General features: G+C 40.8%; 1 protein-coding gene across 2 annotated transcripts in view; it reads left to right on the top strand.

Moving 5' to 3' along the window:
• Nucleotides 1-16,535, top strand: part of CBX5 (chromobox 5) — a 38,693-nt gene extending 22,158 nt beyond the window's left edge. For both annotated transcript variants that reach the window (XM_046011958.1, XM_046011959.1), the window contains exons 3-5: nt 2,460-2,646; nt 6,195-6,295; nt 8,177-16,535. In XM_046011958.1, coding sequence (XP_045867914.1) covers nt 2,460-2,646; nt 6,195-6,295; nt 8,177-8,327 — 439 coding nt within the window. In that variant the 3' untranslated portion in view covers nt 8,328-16,535. The remainder of the gene's footprint in view (nt 1-2,459; nt 2,647-6,194; nt 6,296-8,176) is intronic.
• The last annotated feature ends 1,332 nt before the right edge of the window (nt 16,536-17,867 follow it).

Raw genomic sequence — 17,867 nt, 5'->3', positions numbered from 1 at the left:
ATGCACTACAGGATGCTTAGGATCTCTAGCATAGAGAGCATGAAATGTGGGTAGCACAGCAATCAGAGTATGCCCTCCATGTTTCTGAAGAGGAGTGGTATCACCACATCCTTTAGAGTTGAGAAATTATGAGTTTGAGACACCTAGAAATAGGAATTAAAATAACATTGAACGATTTTAAGGATGTTTATTGGGCCCATTGAAACACCATTGGAAGTTGTTGGTCATTTCGAAGGTTCTTGAGACTGTGTCTGTATTTGAGTTATGGGTAACTTGATAGATTAAAGAGGGAAAGGAAGTTTGAGGTGGATGGATTAAAGCACTTGTCCTTACTTTCTCAGAAGTGCCCAGGATTTCATTAAAAGACTAAAACAAATTTTGCCCTGTTAGCATTAGCAAAGATTGGAGTTTTAGTAGGAACTAAGTACTGCTTGTTGGACAGTGGTCAGATTCTTCTACCTCATGTGTTTTCTTTCATTCTCATAACAGCCTTTAGAGGTATTTTCAGTTTACAGATGAGGAAGTTAGCGAAGCTATTTGCTGAAGATGGCGTAACTGGTAAGTGCTGGCACAAGGATCTAGTATCAGATTTCTTTGGCCCTAATGCCTAGGCTCTTTTTAAATTATACCATGCTGTCTTTTGGGTGAAAATTGGTTGTTGTAGAAGCAGCAATACCAATATGGTAGGAAAAGAGAGAATCCCATTATGGGACTGGCTTTCCTTGCTATCCATAGAGATTTGCTCCTCTCCCTCCATGTCTGCTTGCTTGTGTTCAGTGTTGGCACGCCTCTTGCTTTTGGTGTCTTAATTTCTTTTGGTATCCTAGAAGAAGCTATGTGGATTGTAGATTTGGGGGAAAGTTACTGTAGGAGGTGGGGTTTTTGTTTTTTTTGCCTTTTGCTGAACAAGAGCTATGAAGGAGAGGCTTTTCTAGTTTTAGCTCAAATGATTTTGAAATAAATCTTGTCTCATTCTCAAGCTCTTTTTGCAGAAAGTTTTAAATCTAGAGTAAATACCATATTTTTCCATTATTCTCCTTATTTGAGTCTAGTTATGGTGTGTGTTCAAACCACGCTCATCTAAAGATACCTTATTTGAAAACCAAAATAAAATATTATAAATGGATAGTACATATATTAAATAATTTTTACCCAGGTCAATGAAAGGATTGTAGAAACTTTCTGATATATTTCCAGATATACTTTAATATAAACTAGTCCTTACTATTTAACCGAAAGAACTTCTGCCACTGGCTAGGAGTGAAGAGGATGCCTGGTCTGGTTTTTCCCACAGAGGTATATCTCATGATTTGATTCCATAAGCTTATAATGTAGTTGGTAGTTTGGTTTTCTGAAACCCCTGCTGGGAATAGAGAACAACTTTGTGAATAATAACTGTTTTCCTCATAATAGGACTCCCTTGATTCAATTTAGTTAGATTCAGTTATTTGGGGGGGGTTAAAATTAATATTAATATTTGTTTTTTGTTAATATAAAAATGTGGTTTGACTGCCTGGTAACAGTAGACTTGATTCTACAACATCGAATTAATGTACTCCAATCCCACTTCTGAGCCTTCTTCTTACTGTTCACCTATATTCTAATGATTTAAGCCCTTATACTACCTTTTTTCTTAATAAAAATCTTGCAGTATTTCCAATCTTGAAATAGTTTATTGACATTTGTTCAAAATGTAAGTAACATGTTAAAGATAGTGTAAACTAGGGATGCATGTTTTGTTACATTATTCTCTCAGGATTTGCATAGATGATTATATGAAATCACATTATTTTATAAAGCAGAATTCATATTTTGAGTTTTAAAAAACTTTTTTGAGGTATAATTTAGATACTATAAAATTCATTCATTGAAAGTATACAATTCAGTGAATTTTAATAAATTCATAGAGTTGTCAACCATTACCACACTCCAGTTTGGAATATTCCCATAATTTCCCCAGATTCCCTTGAGCTCATTTATAGTTAATCTCAATCCCACATTTTGTCTCTAAATGTGTCTTTCCTACATTTCATATAAATGGAATCAGACAATACATAGTCTTTTGTATCTTGTTTCTTAGCATATTATTTTTGAGATTCTTTCATATTGTGGCATTTATTAATTAGTATTGTGTACCTTTTGTTGCCGAGTAGTATTCTCCTTTATAAATGTACCACATTTATTCATCCATTCACAAGTTGATGGACATTTGAATTGTTTTCTGTCTTTGGCTATTGAAATGCTGCTACAAGAAATTGTAAGTTTCTTTGTGGATATATTTTTTCATTTCTCTTATCAAGATTCCTAGATCAAATTTGTTCTCTTTTAAGTGTAGGTTTTTTGTTTTTGTTTTTTGTTTTTGTTTTTCATTTTGCCTACTTGTCTTTAAAAGAAAGCACTGGATTTTTTCCCCTCCTCATTCTTTTCCTTCCTTTTTTTTTTCCATTCTTTGTGCCCAGGGAGCACAATACTTGGGAACCTGAGAAAAATTTGGATTGCCCTGAGCTAATTTCTGAGTTTATGAAAAAGTATAAGAAGATGAAGGAGGGTGAAAACAACAAACCCAGGGAGAAGTCAGAAAGTAACAAGAGGAAATCCAATTTCTCGAACAATGCTGATGATATCAAATCCAAAAAAAAGAGAGAGGTAAGCTTCTCCCCCTCCCCTTTCCCACAAACAATTGTTTTTGCCTCTTGCTGGACCCCCCTTTACTCCCCAAGTGGTATTTTGGTGGTTTCTGTTCTCATGATGGCCTGCAAGGTAAATTGTTGAACAAAAGAGCTTGCAGGGAGGTGTGTTGGTTGACTATAGCGCCCCCTCCTGGCTGAATGAGAAATGTACTGTATATTTCACTGAATTGTATTAAAGTGGCAAAATTAAGAACCTGTAAAACAGCAGCTATTCCCTATCTTCTCCATAAATAGGCAGCTAAGTTATCTTAGCAAGGGAGGGACTTGGTGAAGTTTTTAAGGGTAGAAAATGGCATTTAAAAGTTTAGTACCTTTTGGAGCACCTGGGTGGCTCAATGGGTTAAGCCTCAAATACATAAATAAAATCTTTTTTTTTTTAAAAGTTTACTAAGTCTTTCTTCCTTTTGTTTCAAAGATAGCACTTATTTTCAAACTTTTATATTCCCTTTTTAAAAATTGATGTGAAATTCACATAACACATAATTAACCATTTTGTTTTTTACTTTTTATTATTTTAAAGATTTTATTTTTTTACTTTTTATTTTTTTAAAGATTTATTAGAGGGGCGCCTGGGTGGCTCAGTGGGTTAAAGCCTCTGCCTTCAGCTCAGGTCATGATCCCAGGTCCTGGGATCAGGCCCTGCATCGGGCTCTCTGTTTAGCCGGAAGCCTGTTTCTCCCTATCTCTCCATCTGCCTCTCTGCCTACTTGTGATCTCTGTCAAATAAATGAATAAAATCTTAAAACAAACAAAAAAAAGATTTATTAAAGAGCATGTGTGCGAGTTATTGGGGACGGGCAGAGGGGGACAGGATAGAGTCACAAGCAGACGCCACCCGAACTTGGAGCCCAACGTGGGGCTTAATCTCAAGACCCTGAGATCACAACCTGAATCAAAACCAAGAGTCGGATGCTCACCTGACTGGGCCACCGAGGCGCCCCACAATTAACCATTTTAAAGCATACAGCTCAGTGGCATGTGTATTCTCTTTTGATTCTATTATTTCTGCATCTTCCAAATAAATTAATTTTTATCTTCCTTTTGAATCTTTTTATTGTTCAGTTTGAAAAGTATACTTATGAAATTTTGGTTTGATGTAGTTGCTTTAGTTCTTCTGATCATTAATTCTCAAGTAACTTGTGTAAGCACTGTTCTTGCCTTTCTTTTTTCATCTGTATCTTTTTCATCTTTGTACACACACAGACACACACACTCCCCCTCCCAACTTCCATTCCTTTCATTTATTTCAAGGTTATGAAGCCTTTTGTGGTGAAGCATGTATCATACCCTTAACGTTTAATAAAATAAAAGCATAAGTCCACTTCTGAATCTTCTAGCATCACTGCCATAAACATCTCTATTTATCTTCATTCTGCTTGATACCCATCTTTCTAGAACATTCATTCTCAGCCCTGGCTGCACATTAGAGTCATCAGGATAGGGTGGGGGGATTTTTAAAAAGACCCAGTACCCAAGATTCACCCCAGACTAGTTAAATTCAGATTTCTGTAAGTTGGACCTAGGCAGAATTTTAAAAGACTGACATAAGTGATAGAGAAAATGGGAGATCAATGTTCCAAAAAGAATTGAAGTAAGAGTGAAAGATTGAAGGCTGCAAGTGGAAGTGGACTCTAGGTTTGTGTCTGTCTCTTTGTTTCCCTGATTAATTTTATTTTTTACAACCTTATTTTTAAAACCACTCTATTCTGGTGAGGTGTGTATATCATTATGATATAGTTTACTGATAAGGAATTTTAGAGTGCCTTCTCTAAGGAGCTAAGACTTGGTTCTTTCTATTTTCTTTTTTATTAGTCCTTTGTATTCTGGCTTTTGTCATTTGATTCATTTTCTAAGTAAAGAGACCAAAAAACAGCACAGCAGAAGACTTGTGACTAGCCATTTGTGACATACAGTGTGTATTTCCTCAATCTAAGGTTTCTGTCCTTTCAAAAAGGAGCAGTCTGGCTTTAGACCTGCTAGCCAACATAGAGAGTTTCATTCCTAGGCCAGAGGTTCTGATGCTGCTGACCTTGAAAACAGTCCCCACACGTCCTTTGTAATGTTCACCCAGGGCCCCTGGCAGCATTCTCAGCAGTGCTGGTGCTGTCAGGTAGGTAGCCTGGAAGATAGGTGATTGTATGTTTTAAAGGTACAGGAGGGGATTGCGTTTCTTTCTTTAGACCACTGCAGAAGAAATTTGTTAGTCGGCATTATGCCTGATTTAAGATTACTGCCTGTGTGATGATTTTAGCATTTTCCTCGCCTCGGCTCCTTTTCAGCAGCTTGAACATTTTTCTTCCCTTCCCTCTCTATGTGGCAAACTGTTTTCAGCCGCCGCCAGCTATGATTTACGACTCAGTTCGTGTGCCAGCATTCCAGCTGTGAGCAGCTGTGTGCACATCTGGGAACCTCCTCCCCTTAAGCGTCCCCAAAAGAGGCTGTGTTTTTGAGTCAGTATCTCCCCTGATCCGTGGATGGAATTTCCTTCCCAGTGTGGGTTCTGGTATCTTTGGGGACCACCTGGATCCTGAATACTTTGTATCTCTCAGAAAAAAGCAGGGTGAATGTCAGATCAAAGAGATTTTATTATGAAAATCAGACATCAGAGATTTAGTTCATTTGGGCAGTCTTACTAAATCTTTTTTATGTTGCCACTAGATAACTTTGCATTATATTCCATAATAAGGTTTTTTAAATTACCTGGTTTGTTTAAAATGTCACTGTTTTGTGGCTTAGCAGTGCCAGCACACCTGAATCGGACTCTGCTCCTTGTCTCAGTGGTATGATTGCATTTTAAATAATCTTCAAGAAAATTGCCAGTTTGTTTTTAGTCACTGTCCAGTTCTATTCTATAGTGCTAACAACTCATCCACATCAGGAGGGGAGAGGCGCAGACCAGGGCCTCTTCTCCCAAGTGTGTGGGTATTGTAGTATGTGAGCTTGAAAGAAATTGCTGTTTTATGGTACTGCCTTGAATGATTCTCAACCTCTGTTCTTTCATTAGTATAGACAACTGTGTGAAAAGAAGTATTAAAAATATTGGTCAGTGTTAAGGTAAATTAAATGTCTAAGAAAATTAAGATTGAGAGGTGGTATATTTGAAGTTTGTAAAATGAAAAAGGGTTTAGTTCAGGTAAGCATGGACTTGTTTATTATCTCAGAAGCAACAGTTTAGGGGTATCAATTCATAATATCAAGGAGATAAGAGAGTTAGAGTTCTTAGATGATGCCTCCAGAATATCTTAAGGGCTATGAATAAGTTTTAAGGGCTGCTTCTAATTCTTGAAGGAGTATGGAAGAACAACTGCATCTTCTTACAAAAATATTTCTTGGCATCACTGTCACTGGCTGGCCCAGTACTGTATTTCTTAAGTTCTAAGAATTCTTTGAATTGGTGACAAAAATGAACTTAGATTGTGCTTTGTTGAACTGAGAAACAGGTTTTTTTGTTTTGTTTTCTTTTTTTACTCTAAGCTGTAACCTTTCTTTATCTTCTATTTATAGCAAAGCAATGATATCGCTCGGGGCTTTGAGAGAGGACTGGAACCAGAAAAGATCATTGGGGCGACAGATTCCTGTGGCGATTTAATGTTCCTAATGAAATGGTGAGAGAGAGTGGGCCTCACTGGATAGTTGTCTTCTTTGCTGGTGGCTTGAATTTGTATGGAAGATAGGGAGGGAAGATGGAGTATTCCCCAACTAAGAATTTTGATTATCAAGGATCTTTGGCTAATATCACCTATTAGTAATCTGTTAGTATTAATAGAAATTATGGTTGGAAGTGGACTTAAGACATTCTTAAGCTTTGGTGTTAAGCCAAATTATTTTAGCCCCAGTACCTAAGATAGTTTTGAGGTAGGAAACATAAAGACATGACCAAACCATTTATTTACACAGTTCTGAATCATTTACCATCAGACCATGAGCCTGTGGCCATAGGATAGGAGTTGAGTGAGGCTTTCTGCCATCACTGAGGATCAGAACAACTGAATAATGTCTAAAGAAGAATAATCTCAACAAAAAGCATTAAGACTAATACTAGCCGAAGTGTAAGTTATTTCATCCGGTGGAGGGGGCATCTCAGAGGAAAGCGTAGTTACTTCCCCTCAATTGGGTTTCTTAAAGACAGGGTGAGATTTATGGTGTGGCCCTCACTGCCTCTCTGTTTCCAAGTGTTCTGGGCTTGTGATTTAAATTTGGTCTCTAAATAGAAGCTTCATGCTGCATTGCTACTGAGGAAGCTAATTTACCTTAAAGTTGTAGAATCAAAAAGTTTAATATTGGGCGCCTGGGTGGCTCAGTGGGTTGGGCCGCTGCCTTCGGCTCAGGTCGTGATCTCAGGGTCCTGGGGTCGAGTCCCGCATCGGGCTCTCTGCTCTGCGGCGAGCCTGCTTCCCTCTCTCTCTCTCTGCCTGCCTCTCTGTCTGCTTGTGATCTCTCTCTGTCAAATAAATAAATAAAAAAAATCTTTAAAAAAAAAAAAAGTTTAATATTTTATCTGATCAAAATTTTGCTGGTAAATTACCCAAAGCCTCGATTTGAAGAACCATTATACTCTGTCAGAAGTAAGGAGCTGTACTCTTTTTTTTCCACTCAGCCATATGTGTTACTTACGATTTACATTCACATACTAACTAGCTTTTTTTCCCACCGCAGTCCAAATTTGAGTGTCTGCTCTGAGCTGTGTGTTTTCCCCTCCTCCTCCTCACTCATAATACTTACCTCTATGAATTAAACGTCTCAGTTTTCTCATAAGGGAGGTAGTTGTCTTTGCTCAAATCTCAGTGGAATTTTAATTTAAGATACTTTTTTTTTTCTCGATTTGGAATACTGGTTAAGGGACTTGCTAGATTTTTTTTGTTGTATATGGTAGTAGAGCCTTTGTAACTTGGATAATTGAAATTTCCAGCTAATTCCTACATTTCACTTTAGTGACTAGATTTTACATTCTCTCTTCTTTTCCCATATGTGAATGTTGTAGACTTGAGTTTCTGTTTTCTTATTATTCCAATCCATAGTTCTCACCAAAAGGATAATGAGTGTTTAAAAGGCCACAAGATGATGAAGGTTAAGACCCTTTCACTCAGATGATCCGGAAACTGGATTGACCATTCTCTGCATAATCAATAGGACTGAGTGTAGGTTTGATTGTGTTCACTCAGTACCTGCAAATCAAAATTATAGGAATAAATTTATATAACTTCATTTCCAGCCTTTTGATTAAGCCTGCTATGTTTTCCATCTAAGTTCTAGCTGAAGACTTCTGGTTCTGTCTGATGTGGTAGTTAAATGATACTCACTGATAATTTATTCACTTGAATTTCTCCTGGAAAATATTAAGCTGTTAGGGTCCTTCTCACCTTGAAATCAAGACGGAGAGGAAATCAAATCGGTTAAACTCATATAATAATATAAACCTTGGTTTAGGTAGATTCTCTCTCACTCTCACTTCCTCTCCTTCTAAGTCTCATATTCTCTCTCTCCAGGAAAGACACAGATGAAGCAGACCTGGTTCTTGCGAAAGAAGCGAATGTCAAATGTCCACAGATTGTGATAGCATTTTATGAAGAGAGACTGACGTGGCACGCATATCCGGAGGATGCGGAAAACAAAGAGAAAGAAACAGCAAAGAGCTAAAGGAGGGGGTGGTCTCTGTCATTTCTCTTTGTATATAATACATTCACCTCCCTGCCTCCTCTCCCTTCTGCCCACCCCCTTCTCTCCTAAACACATCCATAAAAAATGTGCTTATCACTGTGCTCCACAGGAGAAATGTTGGTATTGGTTCTCTTGTAACATAGCTGATGGTCTGATTCATGATAAGTGTCTCTCTGTGAAGACCAGGCATTTACATACTGTGTGTAATTCCCACAATATTTTCCTTTGCCCTCATCTCTTTCTTCTGCTTCCCTGTGACCTCAAGATGAGTTTTAACTTTTTAATCACCTTAGAGTCTTGATCTTTTCAGGGTTGGTTGTTTTTTAGATTGGGGGATTTTGTTACAATGATGATGAGTTTTGGTTTCTTGCTTTGGTTCTTAGAACATGTTGATGACCAGCTAGCTTTTGTTTTGAGATGTTGGGATGGAAAAGATGTTCCCATCTTTTTTAAAAAGCCAATAGCAACTGCCTACCTGTTGGGGCTTTCCCAACCTCATTCAGCTCTACCCAGTAGAATACAGGGTTCCTGGTGTGGTCGTCTGGGCCACCCTCTGCTGTTCATCCCCACTCATCCTCCCAGAATAGCTCCATTCCTTGGAGGACTTGAAATGTTACACTCAGATTTGTCAAGACACTCTTAGCCCCAGGACTTTTGGCCTTGTTTCATAGCAATCCCTGATTCTGCTTCTGCAAGGTGGTGTAGTCTGTCATAAAATGACAGATTATGAACTGTGGAGATTTTTAGCTATTCGTACATGAGGATGATGGGGTAGGATACAGTTGTCTTTATGATCACCTTTGGTATATATGTATTTTTTCCTCCATCCCTCACATTTGGACTATATATTTATGTAGGTGTGAGTGACTGCCTGGTGTTTGTTTGTGCCAAGGTGCTAGGCACCCTCCAGCCCTGCCAGCTTTTGTGGCCTCCCAAAGCATTCCTGGTACCAAAGAGGCTTCAGACCTGACCCTCACTTCTCAGTGGACCCAAGTTTCCCCTCCATGCCATTATTTTCAGTGGGGAATTCTTGGAGGGGAGTCATCGGCCACAGTATCAATTTTAGATATTCATAGCATTTGTAGTCGTAAATTTCTTGCTTTGCTGATTCTTGCATTTGCCACCAAGAGTCCCCAAAGTATTACTGCTCTTCCCTTTTTCCACCCTCAAATTCTTTGTTGTATTTTATTTTTAAAAATACTTTTCTGTGGAAGACTATCGCCTCAGAGTGACAGGCCCTGGCATTAGCATGTTGACACAACCACCTGTCCCTGTTCAGAGTATTTCCCTTTTGCTTCCTTCTGCTTTGCCATTATATTGAGAGATTATTACCTAATCTTATCCTTCCATCCTTTTCCCCCCAAGAAATGCCCTACTTCTCTTTAGCCATTTTCTTTTAGTTGGGGGGGAGGGGTTGGCTAGAGAATCAAGACTAAAAGTAAGGAAATAGCAGGGTTATGAGCATCCGTGTCCCAGTCCAAAGCTGAGGAATTAAGAATAAATGCTTGAACTAGCCTTAACTCTAGATTTCACCAGCCATTGAGGTTGTTTTTGTTGTTGCTTTTGATTTTTAAAACATAAAGCTTTCTGGCCAGGAGCAGTCAGCCATTTCTAGATTATTCAGAGTAATCAGGGGAATGGATAGATTGCTCCAGTCCACAGATGAGCTGAATAATATGCAAATCATATACCCATTCATAGCATTTGTTACCATTGCTTTCCTGCTCAGCTGCTGATTGAATTCTGTGTGCTTGTATAAATTATGTCAAAAATTACACTGCACAGTTGAGAAGACAGCTGTTGCTGCAGTGACATGACAGACTGGAACAATGAAGCTTTTGGTTTAAGTCACCCAGGAAAATCCTTCTGAATGGTAATGTGATTGGGTGAGAACTCCTAACCCATACCTCAAGTGGGTAGGAGTTTTTTTAATCTCCATCTTTCTTTACTCTGAAAGAATTCAAGGCCTAGATCGAGTGCTAGATAATTGACAGTTGGTTAGTACTTAATCCGATGGGCATCTGAAAGAAAGAAAGGATAGTCAGGAAACAGATTTGTCATACAAGTAGCCAAGGATATAATTAGGGTAGACAAGAATAAGACAGAAGTAGGCCAGAGCCCCCGAGGAGGTAATCTGGGCCTGTTGATTTGCAGGTGGAGAAAATGACAGCTTGTCCACAGAGCCAGTTCTCCCAGGGGCAGTGGGCATGTAAACTACAGTGACTGTTTTTTCAGACCAAAATCAACATGTGAACAAAGAACACAACAGAATTAGTTGGTGCTGAGATTGGTCCTGGAAAATCTGGGGCACGTGTTTGCTGTGGTTATAGGTGATATTTAAGACATTCATCAAAATGTGATTTTCTTTTAGCAAAGGAAGTACCATCTACTTGTCAGCTTTTTAATATCTCACTTTTCACTCCATCTTTTCTGTTCACAGTTTACTGAATCATGATCTTGTACTGAATGCTGCCAGATCAGTTGTTTTCTCCCTGCCTACCCACAACTACTTCTGTAGGAATGTAGGGAGCCAGAGGCCAGCTCTGGCTTTAGCCCTCAGCAGAAAGGAAACCAGATGCCTGCCTTGTGTCTCTGGCATTTGTTAGTTCTGAGCAGCTATCCTGGCCCTTGCACAATTGCAACCTCAAATGGAAACCTGCCTTCATGGGGCTTTCTCCTCAGAAGAGTTAGTAGCCATGGGCTAAGCACTCTTAAACATCTAGGTTTATGGTGCTTGAAGCACATTTTTGCTGTATTTATTTAGTCTTCTTCCAAAACATCTTTCTAATGCTGAATTTCTTTTAGTAATCAATGTTCAAGGATCTCCCTTTCCATAGGAGGTAGCAGAACAGAGTTTACCAAGGTCATTGTAGCTGCTTTTTGAGTCCTGCACTGGGCTAGTACCCTCATGTTAGGATTAGCTGTTAGGAACATCAGCCCTAATGGAAGCATCCATTTTTAACCTGGAGAGAGCCATATCATTTTTCCTCCCACAGTCCAGTTTTTGTCTGCCCAAGGGAGCATTTGAGCCTGTGGTGGTTCCTTAATACAAGTCTAGGTGGTCCTTGGCTGTCCCCCAGCCATATCTGTGTACTGCTCTTTGTTCATGATGACAGGTTAGTCCTGTGTCCATAGCTTGAACAGTTAGGTTATTCTTAACTCTCTTCATTCTTATTCTGTGGCTACCCTGCAGTCCATTTTCCTGCTGTTAAGGTCAGATCCTAGGACTTTTTGGAAGGTACTTGGCATTTTCATCATGCCATTTTTGGGATCTCTGTTTAGTCCAGCTCACCGAAAGTACAGTAGGAGTCAGAGGGATCTATCCTGTGTCTGAGCTGGGGAGCAGTTGTCTTTGCCCTTAAGGTTTGAGTTCAAGGGCCTAAGATACTGCCTTTGAATGACATGAGAACCCCAGGCTGGGTTAGGGCATTAGATTTGAAATGTGGAGGTTTCTCACCAGTGAGGTCAAAGGAAAAGCTCATTTTCCATCTATGATTCCATCCTTTTGGTTTAGGTTTTTAGATGAAAAATTGTAGTGTGGAGGTCTGTACCTTTGTAATGAGATGGCCAAGCAAGCATACCTGTGGCTAGGTAGAGAGACGAATGGTTTCGATCCAGTGTATTCTAGTTTCATGCTGGCTTTATGGCTAATCATAAAAGTTATATTTTCAAAAACAGAGATGTTACCAGCCTTGCACCCAGTAGTATATGATATGATCAGAATTCAGTGTCCCCACCCAATTAATAGTGGTGGATTTGTATTGAGCTGTCCATACTGCGGCCATCTTAGTGCACATCAACATTTTACTCCACGAGCATTTTTTTTGGCCTTGGGGGTACAAAGTACAAGAAGATACAGTCCCTGACCTCAAAGAACTTTCATACTGATGTGGGATGAACTGACTGTTAATAGTTCAGTGTAGTAAATGCTACAATTGGGTACACATTTCTGTGGGGGGACAGTAGGAGGGTGGTGGTTCACAGGGGGGTAGACCTGGACCTTGGATGAACTGAGCTAACTGGCCATAGATGGACTACAACAAGGGCTTGTTTTATTCTAGAAAATAAGGATAACTGAAGGTTAGTTAGCAGTGCTGTTGCTGAAAAATAACAGGTGAGTGGGGATTGAGAGCCCCTCATTTTGATCCCTGTTGTGGGCTCCTTGCCAAAGTATTTAATGGTCTAGTTAATCCTTGCCTGTGGAAAGTATTATCTGTGTTGCAGATCCAGTTCTGTGGTGTTACATTATCATGGGTTCTATAACATTTATTCCTTGTGGACATTTTATCAGAGTTGCTCACACCTTTTTCAGTTTCTCATCCCTTTTGGAAAAATAAACATGAGGTTGGCTTTAAGCCTTAAACAGAGGACATACTTTTCAGTGACAAGGGATTTGCTCAAAAGAAGGCTTGGGGATGCAGGTCTTAACACGTGAACATCTCCTGTGTGCAGTGTAGTTTTATTCAGCACTGCAAGGTGGTGATTTCTAGGCAGACGTGTGTTAGTTATGTGAAAACCTCTCCTGGAAGTGTACATACCCTGGCATTTCAGATTTAAGCAGTCTAGGGAAGTCTAGAGGGAGGCCCAACCCTGCTAAGAAACAGTCTGACTTTAAGAAGTTTCTTAATTCTGAACTGTGTAACAACAGAGTTGACTAACTTTGGAAGTCAGAATTCCCAGGAATGAAGAGTAATTGTTCTGGAAAGTTAAAATGTGAAGGTTCTGTGGATAGCTTCATAAAACAATTCTAATTTCTTTGTGCTTGCGCTGGATTTCTTGAATTTTAAACTACCTCATCTTGTCTTTTTAGAGTTAGCTTCAGCTTGTCATTGCCACTCTAACATCATGCTTGACTTTGGTTGTTTTCTGGCATGAAATTTTTTTTATGCCTTGGCAGCATGTTCTCTTGCCTTTTCATCCTGATCCTCATTTTATCATCTCATATAGTTCTTCTGTCAGAGAAATGTTTTAAAATAGTTTAAAATCTTGGCTTATGGGAAGAAAGTGATCCTTCAATGCTATTTGTCTCTGGCATCAGTAAGAAAAAAGAGTTAAAACAAGATGGTTGGGGGAGGGGACAGAACCTGCACTGAAGGCAGCTGAGGAGGGAAGAGCCATTAATTAAGACAATTTCAAAGTCAACTGATTGTGATCATTAATGTCACAATAGATCAAAACCTAATTATCACAGCCTAGGTAAGAGCCATCAGTATTAATCGGAAAATCTAATAGGAAACTATTATCAAGAAATTAGGCTAAATTGAATGCAATGAACTTTTTATCTTGCCATTCTGTGTGTGTGTGTGTGTGTGTGAGAGAGAGAGAGAGACAGAGAGAGATGTCCCCTGGCATTGGCAGGTGTGACCCTCAGCTGATCTATATTCCAGTGGCTAGTTCATCACACTTTTTGAGGAATTCCAAACAGACTGAACCTGAACAGTCTTTGTCATTTTAATGTCTTGAACGTTATCGTCACCTGGACTTGTCCATTGTGATCAGCAGTTAACGAAAAAAGGTTAATACTTAGGTCTCGGGATAGTTGGTCCTTCCTGGAATGAGAGCATCCCTGGTGGACGTTATACTATGTGTTGGCAAATCATTCTTTGAGCTTCTGATGTATGTAGAGTCGTGCTGCTCTGGCTATTGCGAGGGGGTACAGAGGAAAAGAGGGGCTTCCTGCCTGGAGATTCTTCAAGGAGACCCGAGAAGATAGAGTTTAAATTGTGTCACAGGGCTTTTAAAGCTCAAGTCAGTGTGTTGCAGTTTCTGGTAGCTTTAGGATGTGATTCTAGCTAGGGCTGACTGTGGTTTTAGTTTTTTCCCCCTAGTTTTAGGAGAAGGGTCATAATGATTACTACCGGAATCCAGTTGTAAGTTCAGAGGTGGGGAAGGTGTTTTTTCTTTCAAGCTTGATTTCATCCAAGAGTTACGTGCCTGTCGGGATGTTAAAGAATATTACAAGAGTCTTAGAACTAGTTCTAGAGAACACTTCATCCCCTCTCTCTGAATGGAAAACTAGGGGTCACCTTTTATATCCTTATTCTCCAGAACCATTCATGAAGATCCTGCCAACTCCTGCAGTTGGGCTGGCGCAGAAAGGTTGGAAAGATGCTGCCTTGTGGGCATTGACGGGAGGGACAGGTGGCAGCAAGAGGGTGTCTGGTGGCCAGATCCTGCCGCCTGGCTTAGCCTGTACAGAGTGCTGCGGCCACCATTGCTAGTTGCTAGCCTTGCGCCCCGACCTTGCAGCTCAGAGCACTACCAAGACCACCACTGGGGACAAAGGTTCTTGCTCGAATGAGGTCTTGTTCTTGGATTTTAGGGCTTAGGAATAGGAGTTACTCAGTATAGAACTTTGGAAAATCAGTATGACTTACTCCCTCACTTCTTATGATAAAGTATTTCTTTACAGAAGAATTCATGCCCTTAATGCTTAAAATGTAATTTTATTTACAAAACATCCTTTAACACATGATTTTCAGAAGCAGTCTGTGTCTCCAAGGTTCCTTACATTGGCCAGATAAATCATAGGCCTTCTGTTAATACTCATGGGTTGGTTGAGTTCCTCTAATTTGCAGAGTGATGTGTACCTGCTGACTTCCTTTTGCTCGCACATGTACTCTAAGAAGTAAGGTGCCCTAGGGAGTGAAACAAGAATTGAGTGGATGCTGACTATGTGTGCCAACCTCAACTGACTCATAATGGCTGACCTTGGGCAAGTCACTCCTTTCAATGCCTCAGTTCCCCATCTGTCAAATGGGGTTGATGATACTGACCTACCTCACAGGGGTGTTGTGAGGCATTGTAAATCAAAGTTGGTAGAATACTTTAGCCGAAGTCTAAAGTCTAGCCCTGACATAGGCTTTAGTCCTCACTGAGCTGTCCCAAGGTTGGAACTCCTAGTGACCTCGGCAAGTTCTCTGCCCCCCACCCCTCATCAAAGCTGCTAGTTCAGATGTTGACAGTGTTTTTGTGAATGTTGGAGTCTTAATAGTCCAGACATAGGATGTTACAGGGGAAGGCACTTGGTATTTTCTACGTCTTGCATCCACGAAGAGAGGCTGTTTCAGACCCAAGAGCATTGGATTAGGGAACTATGAGGCAGGTTGCTACTGCTTGTTTCTTTCTGCAGGTTGGGAATTAAGGTCCCATTCCCCATGGGATTGGAACAGACTTCAGCTGTCTCAGGAGCAAAGTGAATACAGTGGGCTTAATTTATATCATTGCTTTTATCACGTCCTCCCCCTATCCCCACCAAACTAAGTCACTGCACCCCTTGCTTCCCCATAGGAACGAGGGGGTTCAATAAACATAACCACTTTCTCCTTCCCCTACCAAAAAAGAGCCACCTTGGGAAAATTTTTTTTCTAGAGGTGTGTTTAACACTCTTAAAGTTTCATCCAACTTAACTGTACTCATTTGTCATCTTTTCTCAGTGTCCACAGTCTGAACCTGACATTGACCTATTTTTCCCTCCGGTTTGGGAAAAGTTTGGACACTTATTCCTATTTGCCCAGATGTGGGCTCAGCCAGCTCCTCTTCCCAACAGGGCTCTTTTTCCTTTCCCTCTCCTTGGCCCTAGACGTGTAACCCATTCAAAAGCACAAGGTCCTGGCCCCTTGCTGCGGTCACATTCCGGTTCTCCGAGCTTTGTGGACTTGCTCTGTTCCCCAGCTCTGGCGGCACCAGGTAGTTCTGTGGTGTTCTGGAGGATGGAGAGCACAGTCTGACTTCCTGCCAAGTAGCCAGGAGTTGATTTACCCATGGCCCAGCAGCCTTGCCGCCCTTTCCCACAGGATGGGATGTGAGAGACTGAGAGGCTGGGCATCTTTGCGCACTCTGTCCCATCCTGAATAGCAAAACACATCACATTTGGTAGCCAGATTTCTAAGTGGAAAAAATGGGAAATTGAATTCTCTATGGACCTCTTTGGTTTGTGGGGGAGTTTTGGTTGTGTTTCTTGGTTTTAGTTCAGCCAAACATGTCGGCTTTTCATTTTTTTATTTTTTTAGGATAAGTGATATATATATATGTTCGCCTTTTAAATGTAAATGTTTAAAAGTAGGCAATTTATGTGTTTCCACAACTGACATTGATGCAGACCTCATTCTCTCCCCCTCTTCCACCCTCCTCTTTTCCCTCTTTTCATACTCTTGTATTGGTTCTAATAAATGGTTGCTTTTCAAATACGGATCCTGAGTGGTGGTTTGAAGATGTGGGTCTAGCACCCTTAATTTGGTCCCTGGAATGTCAGCCAGTTGTCACACATGCCTTTCTGAAAGAGCTCCAAGACTTCCAGAACAAGGGCTTTCTTCTAACAATTGCTGGTCTCTGACTTGCCACAGGGTGGCGTAAGCCTGAGGGGGTAAGAGACTGTGTTTCCTGTTTAGTCTGTTCCCTTAACCTGTTCAGACTGTGCCTTCCTGGTCTCTGCACTCATCTCTGCTGCCAGGTTCTCAGAGCATAAATACTAACCTTCAGTAACCCAGAGACCCCAGAAGAGTCAGCTCCTGGTTATTAGAATTTGTGGAAAACCACATTGACAATCTAAATCAGGCTTAAAAATCCCAGTACATGTGAGCTTACAAACAGAGCTATTTTATTATCTTTTCTGATTTGCTTCACAAATATCAAAGAAACTATTTCTCTGATGACCTGTTGATTGTGGGTCAGGAACGTGATGTGTCTGTGTGGGGTGGCCAGGGGGAGCAACTGGAAGTTGGATTAAGAGGGAAATATGTAAGTAACTTACTGATTGGTAAAAGCCTGGTGCAGTTTTAAATCTCATGGATACAGGCAGAAACTCTCACAGAAGAGCAGTGAGGAAGGCAGAGGGGTCCCAGAACATAGACCTGCTCCCACCGAGATAGAACACCCCTGAAGGCTGAGCCCTTTCCCACATCTCTTGTCTGCAATTCTCCCCTCTTATTTTCCCTTCTTGCTGCTGAGTTATAGGGTCTCCCCAGTCTAATCTCGTAAAGTCTTATGAAGACATCTGTAGGTTGGCTGGTTTAATGGTCCATGACCCCATAAACATGGGACAGGAGAGCCATTTGGTCCACTTCAGAGCCAGCCCCTTCTGGACATTATTTATTTCCCACCTCTGAAGCCTGGGACTGTTTGCCCCCTTCCCTTTCCTAGTTCTCTCACCCTCACGCCACTTTGTCTCTGCCTAGAGCCTGTGCAAGGCACGGCTCCAGGCGTTTGACACCCGCGCTCCCACTCCTAAAACAACTGTGTCTCGGTTTTTGTTTCCCTCTAGTGTGTCAGGGGGGACGTCTGCATGGCTCTCATTCAGATGAGCTCATCATCGCTCATAACTCTTCTCCCAGGAATGTTGCCTCTCAGTGTGCTGGAGGAGTCTGGAGCCCGGCTGTTTTGCCTTCCTTTTGTCTCCACTAAAGGGCTGCAGAGCTAGTGAGATCCATGCAGCACCGGCAGCCTGGGGAAAATGGAGGACCAAGTGCAGGGGTTGGGGGGCCTGTGCTTAGGTGAGCTCCCATGGGGCATGCGCTCTGT

The sequence above is a fragment of the Meles meles genome, chromosome 7, assembly GCF_922984935.1.
Source record: "Meles meles chromosome 7, mMelMel3.1 paternal haplotype, whole genome shotgun sequence".
NCBI classification, from domain to species: Eukaryota; Metazoa; Chordata; class Mammalia; order Carnivora; family Mustelidae; genus Meles; species Meles meles.
The sequence above is the reverse complement of the archived record's forward strand: the minus strand, read 5'-3'. Positions and strand labels throughout refer to the sequence as shown.